This window comes from Pangasianodon hypophthalmus, chromosome 12, assembly GCF_027358585.1.
Source record: "Pangasianodon hypophthalmus isolate fPanHyp1 chromosome 12, fPanHyp1.pri, whole genome shotgun sequence".
Classification (NCBI taxonomy): domain Eukaryota; kingdom Metazoa; phylum Chordata; class Actinopteri; order Siluriformes; family Pangasiidae; genus Pangasianodon; species Pangasianodon hypophthalmus.
In genome coordinates this window covers 21,901,351-21,918,458 of record NC_069721.1, presented here as the reverse complement: position 1 = coordinate 21,918,458, position 17,108 = coordinate 21,901,351, and the positions used below count along the sequence as shown (strand labels likewise).

The following is a 17,108-nucleotide window of genomic DNA, read 5'->3' as shown; positions in this document are numbered from 1 at the left end:
GATGAACTGGAACACCGACTGCACCCCAGACCTCCTCACCCAACATCAGCGCCTGATCTCACTAATGCTCTTGTAGCTGAATGAACACAAATCCCCACAGCCACACTTCAAAATCTACTGGAAAGCCTTCCCAGAAGAGTGGAGCTGATTATAACAGCAAAGGGGGAATAAATCTGAAATGAGATGTTTAACAAGTACATATGAATGCGATGGTCGGGTGTCCACAAACTTTTGGCCATATAGTGCATGTATAAGCAAGTAACATAGCTTGCCAACTAAGGAGTCATGATTTATCAATGATCAATTAATTCATTTTTCTTGTATAAATTAAGAAATGACAACAAATAAATCCCTCTGTTTAACATCTTAATAATGTTCGTGATAATGTATTTATTAATATGAAATCTATGCCACGTTCTCATTAATGTAACTTGTACAGGAATTTCTGCATTTTTACACCCAACTTATAATCCTGAAAATATGTGAATTAGGCATCAGTTTTTAAGTTCTGATAGAAATGTTTTGATGGTGTTTCAGGTGGATGGTGTTAGTTACCTACTTCAGGAGATTTATGGCATAGAAAACAAATACAACAGCCAGGAATCTAAAGTAAGTCATTCGTTTGGAAAATGGATCAATGAGAAACTTATTTTATATAAACACTGTTAGATAAACCATGTCTGGTATTTTCAATACATTGTTGTTTCCAATAAATATGTTCTCATTTCTTTTTCTACCTTTTAATTTTATTTTTATATTTTCCCTACTTGTCTCAGTCTTTTATTTTATCATATGAATATCAAAATGTCTATCCGCTAGTTAGATAGTAAAATGTGGACTGTGGTCCAACAGGTGGCTGATGATGAGATCAGCGACAACAGTGCGGAGTGTGTAGTGTGTCTGTCTGATGTGCGCGACACACTCATCCTTCCCTGCAGACACCTGTGCTTGTGCAACGCCTGCGCAGACACTCTGCGCTACCAAGCCAACTGCTGCCCGATCTGCCGCCTGCGTAAGGACACGTCTTCTTCACGTTTACTCTTCAGTGCAATACTTTGCAAAAATACATTAAATTAAACACAGTGGCTCTTAACATTGACTCTAAACCTCTAAACTAGCCATTCTTTAGGGACATAGAGTATAAATCTTACCAGACCTACCATAATTGAGCTTAAATTCACTTTTATTCACTCAAGTGCATTTTGTTACTTGATGCTTTCTGCAGCATTTCGAGCTCTGCTGCAGATCCGAGCCTTGAGGAGGAAGCTAAGTCCCATTTCCACTACCGGCTTCAATCCAGCCATCACCTCCCAGTCCTCAGACTCTGAGGAGCATTCGGTAATGGAGCAAACCTGCACTTTATCACTGAAAGCCTTTCTCTATACTGAATCACAAAATAAACTCTAGCCATCCGCTCTGCATCATTTCAAACCCCAGCTAATGCTGTTACCTAAATACGCTCACTGATTCATTCACTCGGAGACACAGTTTCATTTTACAGCAGTCTGCTCTACAAGGTCAGTCCAGAATTATTGGCACCCAAGAGAATCTGCAATAATAATCCTCCATGAAAAGGGGACAGCAATTAGTTTCCATCAAGCTGTCTGGAATAGATGGCAGAAAAAACCCTTCCTGAGAGCGCAAAAAATACATCATCTGAACATCACCAAGCATGATTGTAACTATAACTTGAATTCATAATTTATGTGTATAACGTTTTATATTTGTTGTGGTTGGGTGTGACTAAAGGAGCTTGTAATGTTGTACATGGAGAAGTGGGTAACCTTGCTGGACATTACAGGAAGAGGCGCAGTGTTGTGTTTCTCTCTAGCGGAGACATCATCAAATATTAACACTGTGGCATGCCAATACTTTTTCAACCACTGTTCTGCAGAAGAAACTGCACTACTCAAGACACCATTGTATGTTGAAAAGATATTGTATTCAAATAAACCATGCAGGGTCCACATATGTTTAAAGTCAGAATATCACTCACTGTTATGATTTTCATGAAGGGTGCCAATAATTCTGGAGTGGACTCTGTGTGCAGACACATTTTGTGGTGCATGTTACATGCTTGTCTTGCTGATGTTATTCATTAAGAGCTAACCTTAGTCAGTAGCAGGGCTACCTAGAGTAAGTATGTAAATGTAATGTACTGCTCTTATAATAATTTTTAAGCTTCTGACTAAGATCTATTTTGGGTGCATTTTATTTTTCAGTATAAGAGGATCAATTCTAAACAATTCTCTAATGAACAGTTTATCCATGATGATATTTTCAAATAGGAAACGAAAATTTTTTCTCTCTATTAGTTACACCACCACCTATGCTATCAGGAGGATGATCATGCACGAGAACTTTTGTGTGCCTTATTTCCTTAAAATACTGTTTGCGTTGGTAATAATGAAGATAATATATTTAAAAACACATGTTAAACCTGTAAATAAACCTAAATATATATCTGAAATGATGTTGTGGTCAATGGGATATCCATTACAGTAAAGAGTACATGTAGTACCTGTGGTGGGTGTTGTGTATATCACAGCTGCTGCTGATGTTCCTCTGTTTCAGGCGGCTGAACACATTCCCCAGGGATTCGAGGCCGTGTCTCTTTTAGAGGCTCTAAACGGCCCGCTGAACCCCTCACCATGCGCTCCTGCACTGCACGGCCTGACAAAAGCTCACGTCTCTGGACCTCTGCCTGCGTACGGCACTGCGAGTCATCACACAGCCACACACTCGCTTTCTCACTTAGAGCACTCCATCACCTCCAGCCAAGGCCTCAAGGTCAAGAAGAGCAGCTCCAAGTGAGTGACACACTGACCATCTATCTATCTATCTATCTATCTATCTATCTATCTATCTATCTATCTATCATGCTGTCTTTTTGTCTGTCTGTTTACTGTCTGTTTTTTCTATTTGTATGTCTATCTGTCTATCTGTCTGTCTGTCCAGATGTTTGTCTGATGTCTGCTCTCTGTTTGTCTTTCTGCTGTGCAGTCTACTCTGTTTTTCTCTCTGTCTGTCTACCCTCTGGTTTTCTGTCTGTCTGTTTACCCACTGTTTATCTATCTATCTGTTTACTCTCTGTTTTTCTATTTGTATGTCTGCTCTGTTTTTCTGTCTGTCTACCCTCTGGTTTTCTGTCTGTCTGTTTACCCACTGTCTGTCTATCTATCTATCTATCTATCTATCTATCATTTTTGTCCATCTGTTTATCCATTTATCTGCTCTGTTTTTCTGTCTGTCTGTGTATGTGATTCTGTCTGTCTGTCTGTCTATCTGTTGATCTTATTATCAATCCGGTGCTCCTCTAGGTCTCTCTCCCAGAATTCCCAGAACTCCTCAGTGCTGCCTGAGGAGGAGGATGAGAAGTCATGCAGTGAGTCAGAGGCTCAGGTGTGCAGGAGGAAACTGCCTGTGAACCAGCAAGAGGTACAAAACTGCTGTGATATAAGAGGACTGAGACACTTTTCACTTTCCTTGTAAACACTGACATGATATGGGGGGTAAAAGTAATCATGCTTCATGTCAAGAGGCATCACACCACCCCTTCGTTGATTATTTTCATATAACAGCATGCCCCCAGTGTTTTATTCTTTAATTATCTTTTGTGAAAAAGCACAGAAATTAAGCTGTACATGCTCAAGTTGTGTGCAACATAATATAAAAAAGTATAGACTGCACAATAAATTAAGATCACTGGTTCAACTTTCACATTCCGGGAAACTATGAAAAAAAAAAGGTACCCCAAATAAAAAAGAGTGAATCAGTTAGAACACAGTTTCATCAGTGTTACACTTCTGTCTTAACAACGTTTTGCTGTGCTGTGTTATTTTTTTACTTCAGTGTGGCATGACCCCTGAAAGCGACAATCTCACCCTGTCCTCATGCGGAGCGATAGAGCAGTCCTCGTGTAGCGGCACCCCACTGTCCTCCACCATCACCTCACCTGAAGGTAAGATCAAACAGAGCTCAGATCTGCTACACAATAAATAATGTTACACACACACACACACGCTGAACTCCACTGACCCTAACACCACCTCTGCTTTCTCCTGCAGACCCAGTGAGCAGCAGTTTGGCTCAGTCTGTCATGTCCATGGCGTCTTCACAGAGTCAGAACTCTCGCATCAGCACCGACACGCTCTCCTCCATGTCCGGCTCCTACCTGCCGGGAGCCGAGGGGGACGAACACCACCAGAACACACCCGAGAGCCGGCCAGCCTCCCAGCAGGAGGGTGAGGTGAGACTGCAAAATCAGGCTCGCTGACATCATTTATCAGAAGACAGCATCTGCATGCAGACCTGCCAACTCTGAAGAGGAATAATACCTAGTCCCAGTGGAGGGGAGAATAAAAATACAGCAAACAGCATATACTTAAAACAGTACATGGTCGATATAGGACTTTTCATTCCTTTTACAAAATGCTTGTCTACATGTTCCACACAGAAACCGTCTAATGGATCCACACTCCCAGTACTGTTTGAATGCAAAGCAAACAAACACTATTTGTTTCTAATTATCATTAGGCCACCAATGTGTTAAATTTTTGGCCTTTTTTCTCTTTTGGCCAAAAATGTTATCTAAGTAGAACATGCAATGATAGAGTTTATTTCATATTAATGAACTCAAAATATCCTTGACCTAGAAGGCAAGAGCACCGCATCAGCACATCTTTCAAGCAAGAAAAGCGAGTCGACACAAGTGCACAGCCAAAAGATTACTAATGTGAAATAGAGGAAGGGGGCGGGGTTTCCAGAGAGGGTCAGTTAATATCAGAGAGTTCAAAACAACCATTCATTCTGATTCATTTCAGATTCAGTCAGTCATTTCAGATTCAAATGTAGATTGGCTCATCATGTGATTACTATGAGCAGCAGACTCTGATGATAAATGCAGAGTTCCTGTGCACAATGTGGGAAGGTTGGCAGGGGTGTATATGCTGTGTTCGACACACACATTTTTTTTCCCCAATAAAATACAGTTACAAACTTTTCTCAGTTCACCAAAATTGTTAATACATACAGTCCCCTCTGAAAGTATTGGAACAGGAAAGCCACTGATGACATCAGAATTTCAGCTTTCATTTCCTGATATTTACATCTAGATGTGTTAAACAACTTAGAACATGGCACCTTTGGTGGTTGTTGGTGATGTCACTGACTGTTGTTTTTGGGGTTTTTCACAGCTCTCACAATGTTTCTGTTATAAACTGCTGTTGGTTTCCTTGGCCAACCTGTTTGATGTCTGGTTGTTAGTATACCAGTGGTTCCTTTCTTTTTCAGGACATTCCAAATTGTTGTATTAGCTATGCCCAATGCTTGTGCAATGGCTCTGATCGATTTTCCCTCTTTTCCCAGCTTCAAAATGGCTTGCTTTTCTCCTGTAGACAGCTCTCTGGTCTTCATGTTGGTTTATCCTTTCTAACAACAAATGCAACAAATAGTCTTCACAGGCGAAACCCAGGGCTCAAACCAAGAGTAGACATTTATAGCTGTTTATGGTTTAAGCAATCAAACTAACAGGGTATACCTGGGCAACAAGAAACATCTGTCAGTCACAATATTCGTTCCATTATTTTGAACACTTGAAAAATGGCTGGGTTCAAACAAAAGGTACAATGTGCTAAGCTGTTTAACACATCTAGTTTTAAATGTCAGGAAATGAGTGCTGAAAGTTTCAGGTTTCAAGTTTAATTTATTTATATAGCACCATTTACAACAGCAGCAGCTGACCAATGTGCTTTACAGCATCAAATAAAATAAGTAGTAAATAAAACATAAAGTAAATAAATAAAATCACAGCTAAAAACCAAATTGAAATTAAAATTGAAATTCTGATCTATCATATCATACTCATCTTTTGATCTCAAACACTAATGTCTTCAGTGTATAGCAAAAACAAAAGAATTGTCCTTGCCGTTCCAATACTTTCGGAGGGGACTGTATATACATAAAGGAAAAGGCTTTGAAAACAATTGTTCATTAAACAGAAATAATTTTATTTCCATTTCACGGGCAGAAAACCCCCAGCGAGTTGCATGACCACAGATTCATGGTAGCAGTAGTTGAAGAGCAGGATTCAGAGGTGAGGTCCAAATTTCATCTCATCATACAGTTATATCATACAGTTTATAGGACACAAATTTATCATCAGCTCTGAATTTAACAGTTTATTTATCTTCCTCAGGGAAACGATGTCACTGAGGAGGACTGTGCATCTCCTACTAAAGAGCAGGGTAAACCTAACCACTGCTTGAGACTGATTTATATTCATGAGTCAAGATCCAGTTGTGCATAATGATGGAGAGAGAGAGAGAGAGAGAGAGAGAGAGAGCATCATCTTGGTGGCACATTCTTCATAACACACAGTTTATTGTGCACTCACTGAAAATTTAGAGATGTGGCTTGTGATAAGAGCTTAATCACCCCTCTGTGTGATTCACTGCACGTGTTGCACGTGTTCATCACTTCAGCACATGCTGATGGTTTTTATTTACACACTTGTGCTGATTTACATGCATTAATTTGTGTGAGAGATAGGACAAATTGTGCATGCAAAATGTGGGGTGTAGCAGATCATTTACGAAGAATAATTGCATGATGTGTGTGAAAATGTCATGTGCAAAGTTGGGAGAGAAACCGTGTGTAAATGAGATTTTTGCATGCACTAATTGTTCTCTGTAGCTCAGATCTCACAGAGACTCCCAGAAGAGTGAAAGTGAAACTTAAATGTAACAGAAGATGGGTGATAAGATCCATCAAAACACTCTCCAAAAAAACAACAAAATTTAAGTGCTTTTGGCATCAGAGAAAATAATCTAATGTAAAACCAAGTTTACTGCAGTAAAGTCATTACTTTAGAGAATGTTCTGATCATTTTGAGATACAAAGACAAAATTTTCCTCAATATTAAGACTGCATAAATGGTATAATTTTGCCTTGAGTTGGCTTCCGCAAATACTGTATATCTTATTATATCATGGCAAATATCTAATTAATGATCTAACGCTCTAACGATTCCTATTGTACTGTTCATTACATTGAGTACCTTCAGCTTAATGTAAAATGTAACGTAATTTGTAGATGGTCCCTTAGATCTCCTTGCTATTACAGATCTCCATATAAATCATTGTGTTCTCTGGATTTTAAAAAGTATCAATTACTAGAAAAAAAAATATGCTGTAGCTGATTGTCTCTCAGATTGTCTTTTATTTTACCCAGTCTTCTCCCAGTTTTGGTCATTACTAGTTCCCACCCACTAGTTATCTCTCCCGTAACGCACTACACAGCTATCTACCAGAGTGAGGACTAATGGCCTTGTCATACATCGGATAGATTCCATGAAAAATATTTTTATGTAATTGTGGAGCAAATGGAAATGCAGAGCCTTCACTTGCTGTGTCGTGCACAGGATAGCTGGGTAAACTCTGTGAACGAACGCACTACGTGACCAAGCCTGTGATTGGTCATTACAAATAAGGCGTGCCCAAGGAAATTTATTCCAAGACAGATATTTTTGCAGAGTTGTAATCTTCTTCCTGTAGTTGTGGAAATTGTCATGACGTTTTAATAGTGCCACCTGCAGAACTGGAGCACTTATATGTGATGGTCAATACAAAACCTGAGAGAGCATGTGAAATTGTAAGCTTGCAAAAGGGGGTTTTGTCTTCGCGCAACGCCCCCAGCTGCCTTGCAACATGAAGTATGCTGAGGCAGTAACCATTGTTCGGAGGTGTGCAGCTCTGCCACCGCAACTTTTCGTACTGCTGCTCATGCAACATCACTGAAAAGCCAACAACAATAAGAGAAAAGTGGTTAAAGGCTTCTTCTGCATACATGAGCTCAGACAAGCCCATGATTGGCTAGAGTTGCTGTGACAGGGAAGAGAGAGTAACACCATCCCTCTTACGCAGAGAGCCTGGCCAATTATGTACTCTTGGCCTCCTGGCCTCAAGGTTGTGGCATCATTGGGATTCGAGCTCACAATCTCTCGACTATAAGACAAACATTTTTACTGTTGTATCAGTTGGGAGCCAATGAAAAGGCAATGTGGCCTAAATTGCATGATGTGGCTTTGAATATTACTCTGCTTGCTTTCTGTCTGTCTCTTATTTGTGGCATTTCTATTATTGCATGCATATGTGATAATTTTAATCTTAATATGGATTTCTGAATTGATATGTGATACCCGAGGAACTGCATGTGCTGCAATAGCATCATTTACATGCTAATTTTATGTATGCATGCCTGACTGACACATCACAATTTTGTTCAGGTGTATTATTGCCATTGCTTGAGTAACGCTTGCTAATTTGGTTGGGTATAAGCCAATTTTCCCCATTTGCACTCAGTTGCTGATTTTGTGGTCACAAATGAATGGACTGTGGGGAATTTTTTTTTTCAAAAACCTACTAATTTATATATTTTTTTTACTATATAATTTAATACTACCAACACAATGCCAGTATAGAATTTTAATGAATTCAAAGAAAGCTTTAAAGATTATGGCCCATTCATCATCCCACTTCAACATAATTGGGTGACTTCATGTTATGACTACAGGCTGCATAACTAAAGAAAAATAAGAAGTGAGAACAAATGACTCAGATAGTGAATGTGAATCAAACAGTTACTGTCATTCCTCATGGAACATACAGTTAATAAAAGCATAAGCATAAGACAGAAAATGGTTATCAATAACCATTAAGGTGGTTATTTCAACCAGTAAAATATCATTGTAAAATCTACCAAGAGGCGAAGTGTAATTTTCAAAATGATGCTACCATCACCATGCTTTACTTTGAGGATAGCGTCAAAACAGAACTGTCACTGAACTGAACTTTAGATGAGCTACTTTTGCTGTATTCATTTTAGCCTTGCTCATTTTTATAATTATTATCCTCTTTGCAAGATTATAATTTGTGCCACTAGTCATGAAAATGTAAAGAAAATATAATGCTGTGACCTTTTGCCCTTTTTGTGCTTGCGGTAAATTTGAGCACAAAGAATACCGTGTACACAAACTTTCTCTCCAAATCCCGCTCTGTGGTACTGTATAGTTGTTGTCAGTTGGACGAGCATTCCTTTTCAGTCGCCATTCTTACTTTGGATTGTCTTAAGTTCCCACCCAAACTTTTTTAAGCCAAACTTTTTCACTGCTGTTTCCAGGGGCTGTATTCAAAGATGGTGACTTAAGTCCAAAAGTTACATCAATGTGTACACAGGGAAAGTTCCTCATATTCAGGGTTGGGTTACACAGGTGCTTAAGTGGATTATATCGGCATATCATTAAAATTATACAAGTAACCTGTGTTTAACCTGTAACCTGTGGAAAGTGGTAGCTCAGTTGTTAAGACGTTGGACTTCTGATTGGAAGGTTGAGAGTTCAGATCTTTTAAGGGCCCTTAACCCTCAACTGCTCAGTTGTATAAATGAGATAATTGTAAGTCGCTCTGGATAAGGGCGTCTGCGAAATGCCGTAAATGTAAATGTTTAGTTAACATCTGCTAGGTTGCCAGATTTTTCTTGACTAGACGTGTCTGTGATGGGGTTTCTTAATAGCATCTAGACCACCACCTTTTAACACTTTAAGTCTGAAAAAACAAGAAAAGAAAATGCAGACTGAAGAAAGAAGTAGAATTTGTTTTTGCTGTCAAATGTGATACGATGTAAATCCTCACTAGGCACCCTTTCTTGTTAGAGATCATATCTAATATTGTGAGACTATGAAAACAGCGACCTGTGAGTCATGTCTTATCACACCCTAGCATCCTGCATGTTGTTGCTTTATCCCCATCACCATCCCTACCTTACACTCTGCTGTGCTCCGCTGTGCCTCTGGCTGCTCTGTTTGACCTCTGACCTCGCTTGCAGGTGGGCGCAGGAGGAGTGAGGTGCCTTGTCCAGAGTTTGACAATAACAATCAGGGGCGGTCTGACACCCACTGTGTGACAGGCCTGGACAATGAACAGGCTCCTGATGGCCAATTCGCTGGTGAGTGGCAACGTTCGTGACAGGAGAGGCTTGAGTAAGCTCTTCTTACTGAATATGCCATTTCAAAAAGGACAGGCAGGAGATCATCAATCCATCATGTGCCAGTTCCTGTGTGCTTTGCATTTCATTTCTCTATTTCATCAGCCTTTGTCTTTCCAAGTTCATAATACACACTTCACTGAGAAACTACTAACACTACTAAACTTTTTTTTTAACGTTTAACAATTTCAAGCAGTGAGCTCGTTGTAAACACACGATTAATGAATTAAGAAATATTTGTGACATTACAGTATATTTTACTGGAAAAAATCTGAGGGAAAAAAATGGCTGAGATACTGATCTAATCCAGCAACTGCAAAAAGTATTGGCGCCCCTTCTGTAAAGGTGATTGCAGAGTATAAATATTACATATAAAAACTCTGATTACCCACTCAAACAGCTACGTACAGTACATTTCCTCTAACAAAAACCCATTTGTACAATAACACAGTTTTATCTTAAAAAGATACGTGACAAAACTACTGGCACCCCTAAGGAATATTTAAAGTAAATGCAGATTGTCAGATTTATGAACAGTAACAGTAACTGTGGCATTAAATATGAGGCTGCACATAAGACAGATCCTTTTGCAATACATTAATATGAAAAAACAACAAATGTTGACTGTCAACATACTGTATATTATTCCAACAACATTCACAAAGTAAAATTGTTCAAGTGCAACATTTAAAATCAAACAAATAATTTTTGCTGATAATGTAATATGTAAGGGTTATTTATAACTACATCATTAATAGCTACATTTAGTTAGTTATTTTATATTTACATTTAGTTAAGTTAATTCTAATAATCACATTATAGCAGTTATAAACATTTGTTCCCTCACCAGTCTCTCTTTTTGGTCTCTCTTGAAGTTAATACAAAAGCAATGCACCTTGTTATCACGATTTTTTGTGGCTGAGCACTTAAACCAGCACGTTACCAGTCCTGACACTGGAGACTCCTTACATAAATGCTAAATAAATGTTTCCTTACAGAAAACTTCACCATATAAACAATTACACATGGTTATCTAAACCATTTATGTGGTGTGTCCATCATACAGGTCCCTATGTATTAGGTGTTACTATAAAAAGTACTGTATAACATATTAGAACCAGTGCATTAATATAAACCTGTGATTTACAGGAACTACTGTCAGAGCTGCTGTTATAGATAATTAATCAACACCTTCTGACCTATCAACAGCCCTGTGGTATAAGTCTTATTTAATGCCTTAATATTTCTTTATGATCTGGGAATAACTTCATAGAGTATCACTTACAGTCCACCCCATGCACAAAGTCTTTTGTCATCTCTGTACATTTCAGCCTCTCTCTCTCTTAGTCCGGCTTCTTTTTGTGTGTGAATGTCTGATTGAAATTCCTGTTGTGCTGTAAATATGTTCTTTCTTTCTTTGTGTGTTTACATTTTTCCTTCCATCACCCCATCTCTCTCTCTCTCTCGCTCTCTATCTTCCTGGATGTCTATGGAATGGACAGATGAGGACTCGTGTCCTGTTCACGTTGAGGAATAGGTATGGGCTCATGGCAAGGGACCGAATTTGCAAAATAGTCACATTAGTCATTAGACACAATAGGTTTTCTTAATGTATATGTATTACATGAGATAGTTAGCAAAGAGACTGCTCACTGAGGTCTAGCAAACCTAGGAGGTCAAAAGGGTCCTTCAGTGTGACAAAAACAATATCAGACAGTTTCCTTTTACTGGCCCAATTAGGGTTGAAGTGGAGCTGGTTTTATTAACATTTTTGATACAATACTGTTATTAAAACTCTGAGTATGGGCTGATCCCTGATACTGAACCATTAGCAAATATTTTTTTCAAAGTCTTTTAAAAAAATCATTCGGTAAGGACGCACCATTTACATGATGGGCGTAAGATGGAAATAATGGTCTACTTTGCATGAAAAGAAGAATTTGTCTGCATTAAAAACTTTGGTAACATTTTTACCTAAGAGCAGTGTTTCATTAAACCAACACACAGTGACAAATTAAAGGAAAAATTGTGGTTCTAAACAGTTATTCTGTGGGGGGCATTTATTTATTTTGCTGCCATGGTTTGGTTCCACTTAGCATGAATCATTACTGCAAATCAACACTGCAGTTCTTCTGACTGATCACCTTTATCCTATGATGAAACATTTGATGAGCGTGGTCTCTTCCAGGATGACTCCACCCCCCCCTCCACTGGGCATGAGAGCTCACTGAATGGTTTGATGAGGATGAAAATGATGTAACTTATATGCTATGGCTTTCACACTCACCATATCTCAACCCATTTGAACCACAGGGTGATGTGTTAGATCTCCACCACCATCGTCAAAACATCAACTGAGGGCAATTATTTGGAAGAATGGTGTTCATTGCTCCAGTACAGTTCCAAAGACTTGCAGAACTGATGCCATTGGAGATGTTTTGAAAGCTTGTAGTGGCCCAACACCTTACTAACACACTTTATGTTGGTTTTTCCTTTAATTTGTCATCCATTTGTACATTATGAAAGTTGTCATGAGGGACTTATATACATTTAGGTATCGTGCAGCCTTATGAACATCATAAACCGGATTGTACTGTATCACTTGTCAAATCTGCGCCAATATCAGCTGAAAATCAGGAAACCATATTAAGGAATCCATGTTTTCCATTTTCTGGCTTTTCTCTGCATAACACTAAGCAGTCTCTCTAACATTCATACTCTCTGATCTGTGTGATCCACAGAGCTGCTCTACCTGGAAGCCAACTGGCATTCCCAGGAGTCTCTGCTTCAGCATGCCTCTAACAGCAACATCAATCTGGATGAGAAGAGTGTCACCAACATGGGGACGAGCCCGAAAAACACACCAAAAACATGCCACGGACCGCTAGCTGTGTAAAAGGCATCCCTCCAGCATCTGACTCCCATGCCAACTCCTCATCTCACCCTCTGATCTAAAAAAACCAGAACAGTTTGTTTCTCAAATCTCAAATAAGAGTGCTATTCAGCAGTGGCTTTCTCTTCAACCTTCACTCTGCTCCTTTACCAATGCATGTGGAGAAACACTCCTGATGAACAGACCAGTGGGTTTGATTAAAATGGCCTCATGAATGTCTGACTCAAATAGGAGTTCTGACTTTCCGGTTAAGTATTAATTAGTGTTTAAACCACAGGAACTTAGTCACTTTAGGCGCATTTCCACCAGAGCAAGCAAGAGCAAATGAAGTCCTGGGCTGGATTTTAGTTCCAAGAACGTTTTTTGTTCCTGGAGCTATTTCCATACTTGGACCAGAAAGCATCACAAAGTCTTAATTAGTAGACTATTGGACAGTGTTTAATGTAATTGTTGTTCTGTGAATAACCAATTCACTCAAAAATTTACAATTACTAAAACATCAGAGTGGTTAAGTTGAGTCTGTTGAGTCAAAAAAATTGCAGGAATTACAGTAATATATTTTGTACATGCTTCCAGTGGCCTGCTACACACACCACCCTAAAGGTGCAGTTTGTAATTTTAAAAAGTGTTTGTATCCCTATAATATACACATAATTTCAAAGACACAATAGAAAAACTGTCATTTGCAATATTTTCATGCAATGAATCCGATTTTCTTTTCTTTTCTTTTTTTTTAACTTTCGGGGTTCTATTTACATTTTTCCAGCCCAGAAATGAGCTCCGCCCTCAGCTGCAACAGAGCTGCTCAGGTATACCCCCCTTTTCCTTAAAAGGCAACTCAGTATATTTTCAGGAGAGGGAAAGGCTTATGAGTGTTGTCATTGTAAAAGCAATACACCTTACATTCAGCAGAGGGCTGTAAAAATTACAAACTGCTGCTTTAATCCTAATATATAACTTTTTTCTGTAGTATGGAAATGCGTCTATTGTCACTTACACTGTTTTTTTAGTCGAAGCACCTGGAAGATCTAAGGCTAAACCACATTTAAAAAAAAAAAAACACGAATACGTGAACTAACTAAACGTTTGCATGCACAGATAATCCTTTCTTAATCCACTTGCACTCCAGAGTATTCAGTGTTTGAATGTCAGTATCAAAGTTTGCACTTCCTTTATCACTGCGACAGGTGTAGCAAACAGAAGGTGGATTTTACAATCCAATTCGCTTGCTCGTTCACATCAGAAACTGGACTTTAGAGCAATAACACATCCTCACTGAGCTGCTCTTACCATCGTGCATGTTACAAAGCCACAAAATCACCTAAAGCTACAAAGCTGCCTCACCTGACGTCTACATCCGACTGAACAAATCAGTGCCAGTGGAGAAGAAATCTGCCACCACCATCATATATCACAGAGATAACGCTTTGAATATCACAACGGTACAATCATATCTGTTTACTGATTAAGCGTTAGCTTGTTTCTGGATGGCTACATTTCACATATTACAGGGAGCAGATTGTAGAAAACTGCACGAGGGATTTGCCAAGCAAAAGTGCCAGTGTGACTTTGGCATGCCAGGTCATATGATGTTTTTTTTGCATTCCACATGACAATGGGTGCACTGTACTATATAAGATCCTAAAGAAGTGTTTACTGATTCAGAAAATAAAAATGTGCCACACGCTTGTCAGTGTTAGATAGACAATTCAGACTTACATTTTCTATTGTATTTTTCAAACAGAATTGACTTCCATCTTTTTTTTTCTGCTGAATTAGCTATGACTTGTTCAGTAATCCTTAACTGGGTCACTGGAAGGTTATGGGTTCAAATCCCAAACCTCTTGTTACGGCTCAGTGCAGTAACAAATCTGTGATCCTACATTTTGTCAGTATCTCCATAACCAAATGACCTGTACTATAATTAGGTACCAGTGCTAAATAAGGTTCCCCGTCTTACCAAGGTACTAAAAGTGCTCAACAGGGTCATATGTTTGGAGCTAGTTATAGTGCAGGCCTTTGATTGGCTCAAATGTAATCATAGTCATAATTTGTCACTTAAGTTCAGCATGCTAAATAGTATTCCAAAAAAAATTACATCATGATTTCTTACTTTGTATATAGCGGAGTAATGTTTTGGATGATAGAGATCTGATTACATTCTCAATGAGTATAATGGAAATCCGGAAAGTTTGTTTGGCTGCTTTAGGTTTCTTCACGTAAACCAAACGCTGAGTAAAACGTAAATCAGTCCTTAAAGTTCACAAACTTCAGAAAACTCCATTTACTTTCGTAGGTACTAGGGATGCACCATAATACAATGCCACTATCTGTATCGGTATCTATTTAGGGCTCAAAATATCCGTATCTGTATCTGTATTCGGATTTAAACCTGAAGTGGGTGTGGCCTAAACCAGAAGTTTTTTTTTCCTTGTTTCTAAAAGTTTTTTGACATTTTCTAACATATTAAGTTGGCTGTATTTTCCAAAATATGAACAAACTAGAAGCGTAATTTAAACTGCAGTAAATGCATCGTTGTAAATGTATTGTTCACGTTCACATTAATGAATGTGGTCTTTCTTTTTCCCGCAAGCTTCATATTTGTCCACTCGCATGAAAATCTAGTCTCAACCAGATGCCCTGCATAGCTTTCTGGCAAGCTTTCTAAAAAAATAAAAACTAATAGTGCCCCTCTTTTTTATCTCTTTTATTTGTATCTGTTTAGAACAAATGATCTGTTCATTCAGAATAATGTATTCGTATTTGGTTACATCCCTTCTAGGTCCTGTTGGGCGGAGGTACTTCACAAGCGTTCTGAACACACTCTCAGGAAAACTACTAAACTGAATATGTCCTTGTCACTCAAGAATACATCTTTAAAAAAAAAAAAAATCCTCTAAAGGTACATATTATTCACATATCACCTGGCTATTTGAATAATATATACCTTTAAAGGATTTAAGGTACATAATTGGATATTTAAAAAGCTTTAAATATACACTCCATGCACTTTTCTAGGTAAAAGATACACACTAAAGGTACATTTGGAATGAGATTAGAAAGGATACTGTGCTGTGTCATACCGTCTGGTGATAAAATGTTAAACTTTAGCCTCTCACTTTCTTAGCTAGGGACACACTTTGGATTTGCCAAATGAATAAATGTAAATGACCCATAATCTAATATCTGAGCCCATTGTCAACAACAACTCTGGACAGGATTTTGAATTTAATCATATTTATGATCTCTCTTTGAGAAAAAAAAAATGTCCCGTTTTGATTTTATATTAGTTAGCACTTGTTATCGTTGTGAAATGCTAGGTCGCCAGTTTATTACCGATATCAATCTAGTAACTAATAAACTAGCAACTCAGTTGTGTCAGATGTGTTCAATGGAATATTAATAACGATGTGATGTTATAAAAATCATTTCTACAAAATAAGCTTTTACGTCCATTTGTTTGTTTGTTTTCCTTAGACCACAAATCTGTGGTGCATGTAACACTAGCCTGGTGGTCTACATGTGTTATTTAAAGAAGTGTACATTTGCGGTAGATATTTACAGTTTACAGTAGCCCCTGCAACATCAGTACAGAAGGTCACACAGATGACGCAGGTCTACGGGTTTAGCCGAATTTGTCCTTGAATGCAATAGACGTGTAGCTGTGCAGTGAAGTTATATCTGTCGAATAGAGGTTTGGTCTCCGAGAACACTCCAGACGTTGCATTGTGTTAGAGACGGCTTCCATCTTAAACACATACGAAGCAATGATTCATTTAGACTTTTGTTCTGTCTTATTGTCACTTTGCACCCATCGGAGCAATTACTGTGATCCACAGTAGAAGAGATGAACTGAGTCTATACACTGATCACTTTTATAAAAATGAAACCTACAAAAACAATAAACATGGCTTTCTAACAAATATACCTCGCTTTTGTCTTTGACTTCTTTTTGCATTTGTGAAACTAAATGAGGTTCAGTTTCAGCACCTTGCTACAGGAGTTCCCCAGGGTTCGGATCTCGGTCCACTCGTGTTCTTCCTATACACAGAACCACTGTGTTTAGTGATCACTCTTCATAGCTTCTCCTATCACTGCTACACTCATCAGAATCATTTTATTCGACATATACTTTTACATGTATAAGAAACACACATCACTCAGACAACACAGC

At 38.5% G+C, this 17,108-nt stretch overlaps 1 protein-coding gene across 4 annotated transcripts in view; it reads left to right on the top strand.

Moving 5' to 3' along the window:
- Positions 1-16,861, top strand: part of rnf157 (ring finger protein 157) — a 28,319-nt gene extending 11,458 nt beyond the window's left edge. Inside the window, exons 9-20 of one of the 4 annotated variants that reach the window (XM_026915514.3) lie at positions 538-609; positions 853-1,012; positions 1,226-1,338; positions 2,575-2,810; positions 3,321-3,438; positions 3,853-3,961; positions 4,068-4,249; positions 6,029-6,094; positions 6,197-6,245; positions 9,883-10,002; positions 11,544-11,578; positions 12,783-12,921. In XM_026915514.3, coding sequence (XP_026771315.3) covers positions 538-609; positions 853-1,012; positions 1,226-1,338; positions 2,575-2,810; positions 3,321-3,438; positions 3,853-3,961; positions 4,068-4,249; positions 6,029-6,094; positions 6,197-6,245; positions 9,883-10,002; positions 11,544-11,578 — 1,260 coding nt within the window. In that variant the 3' untranslated portion in view covers positions 12,783-12,921. Of the gene's footprint in view, positions 1-537; positions 610-852; positions 1,013-1,225; positions 1,339-2,574; positions 2,811-3,320; positions 3,439-3,852; positions 3,962-4,067; positions 4,250-6,028; positions 6,095-6,196; positions 6,246-9,882; positions 10,003-11,543; positions 11,579-12,782 lie in introns of all 4 variants that reach the window. The other 3 variants (XM_026915513.3, XM_026915516.3, XM_026915515.3) reach the window with 3 other exon arrangements.
- Positions 16,862-17,108: the final 247 nt, after the last annotated feature.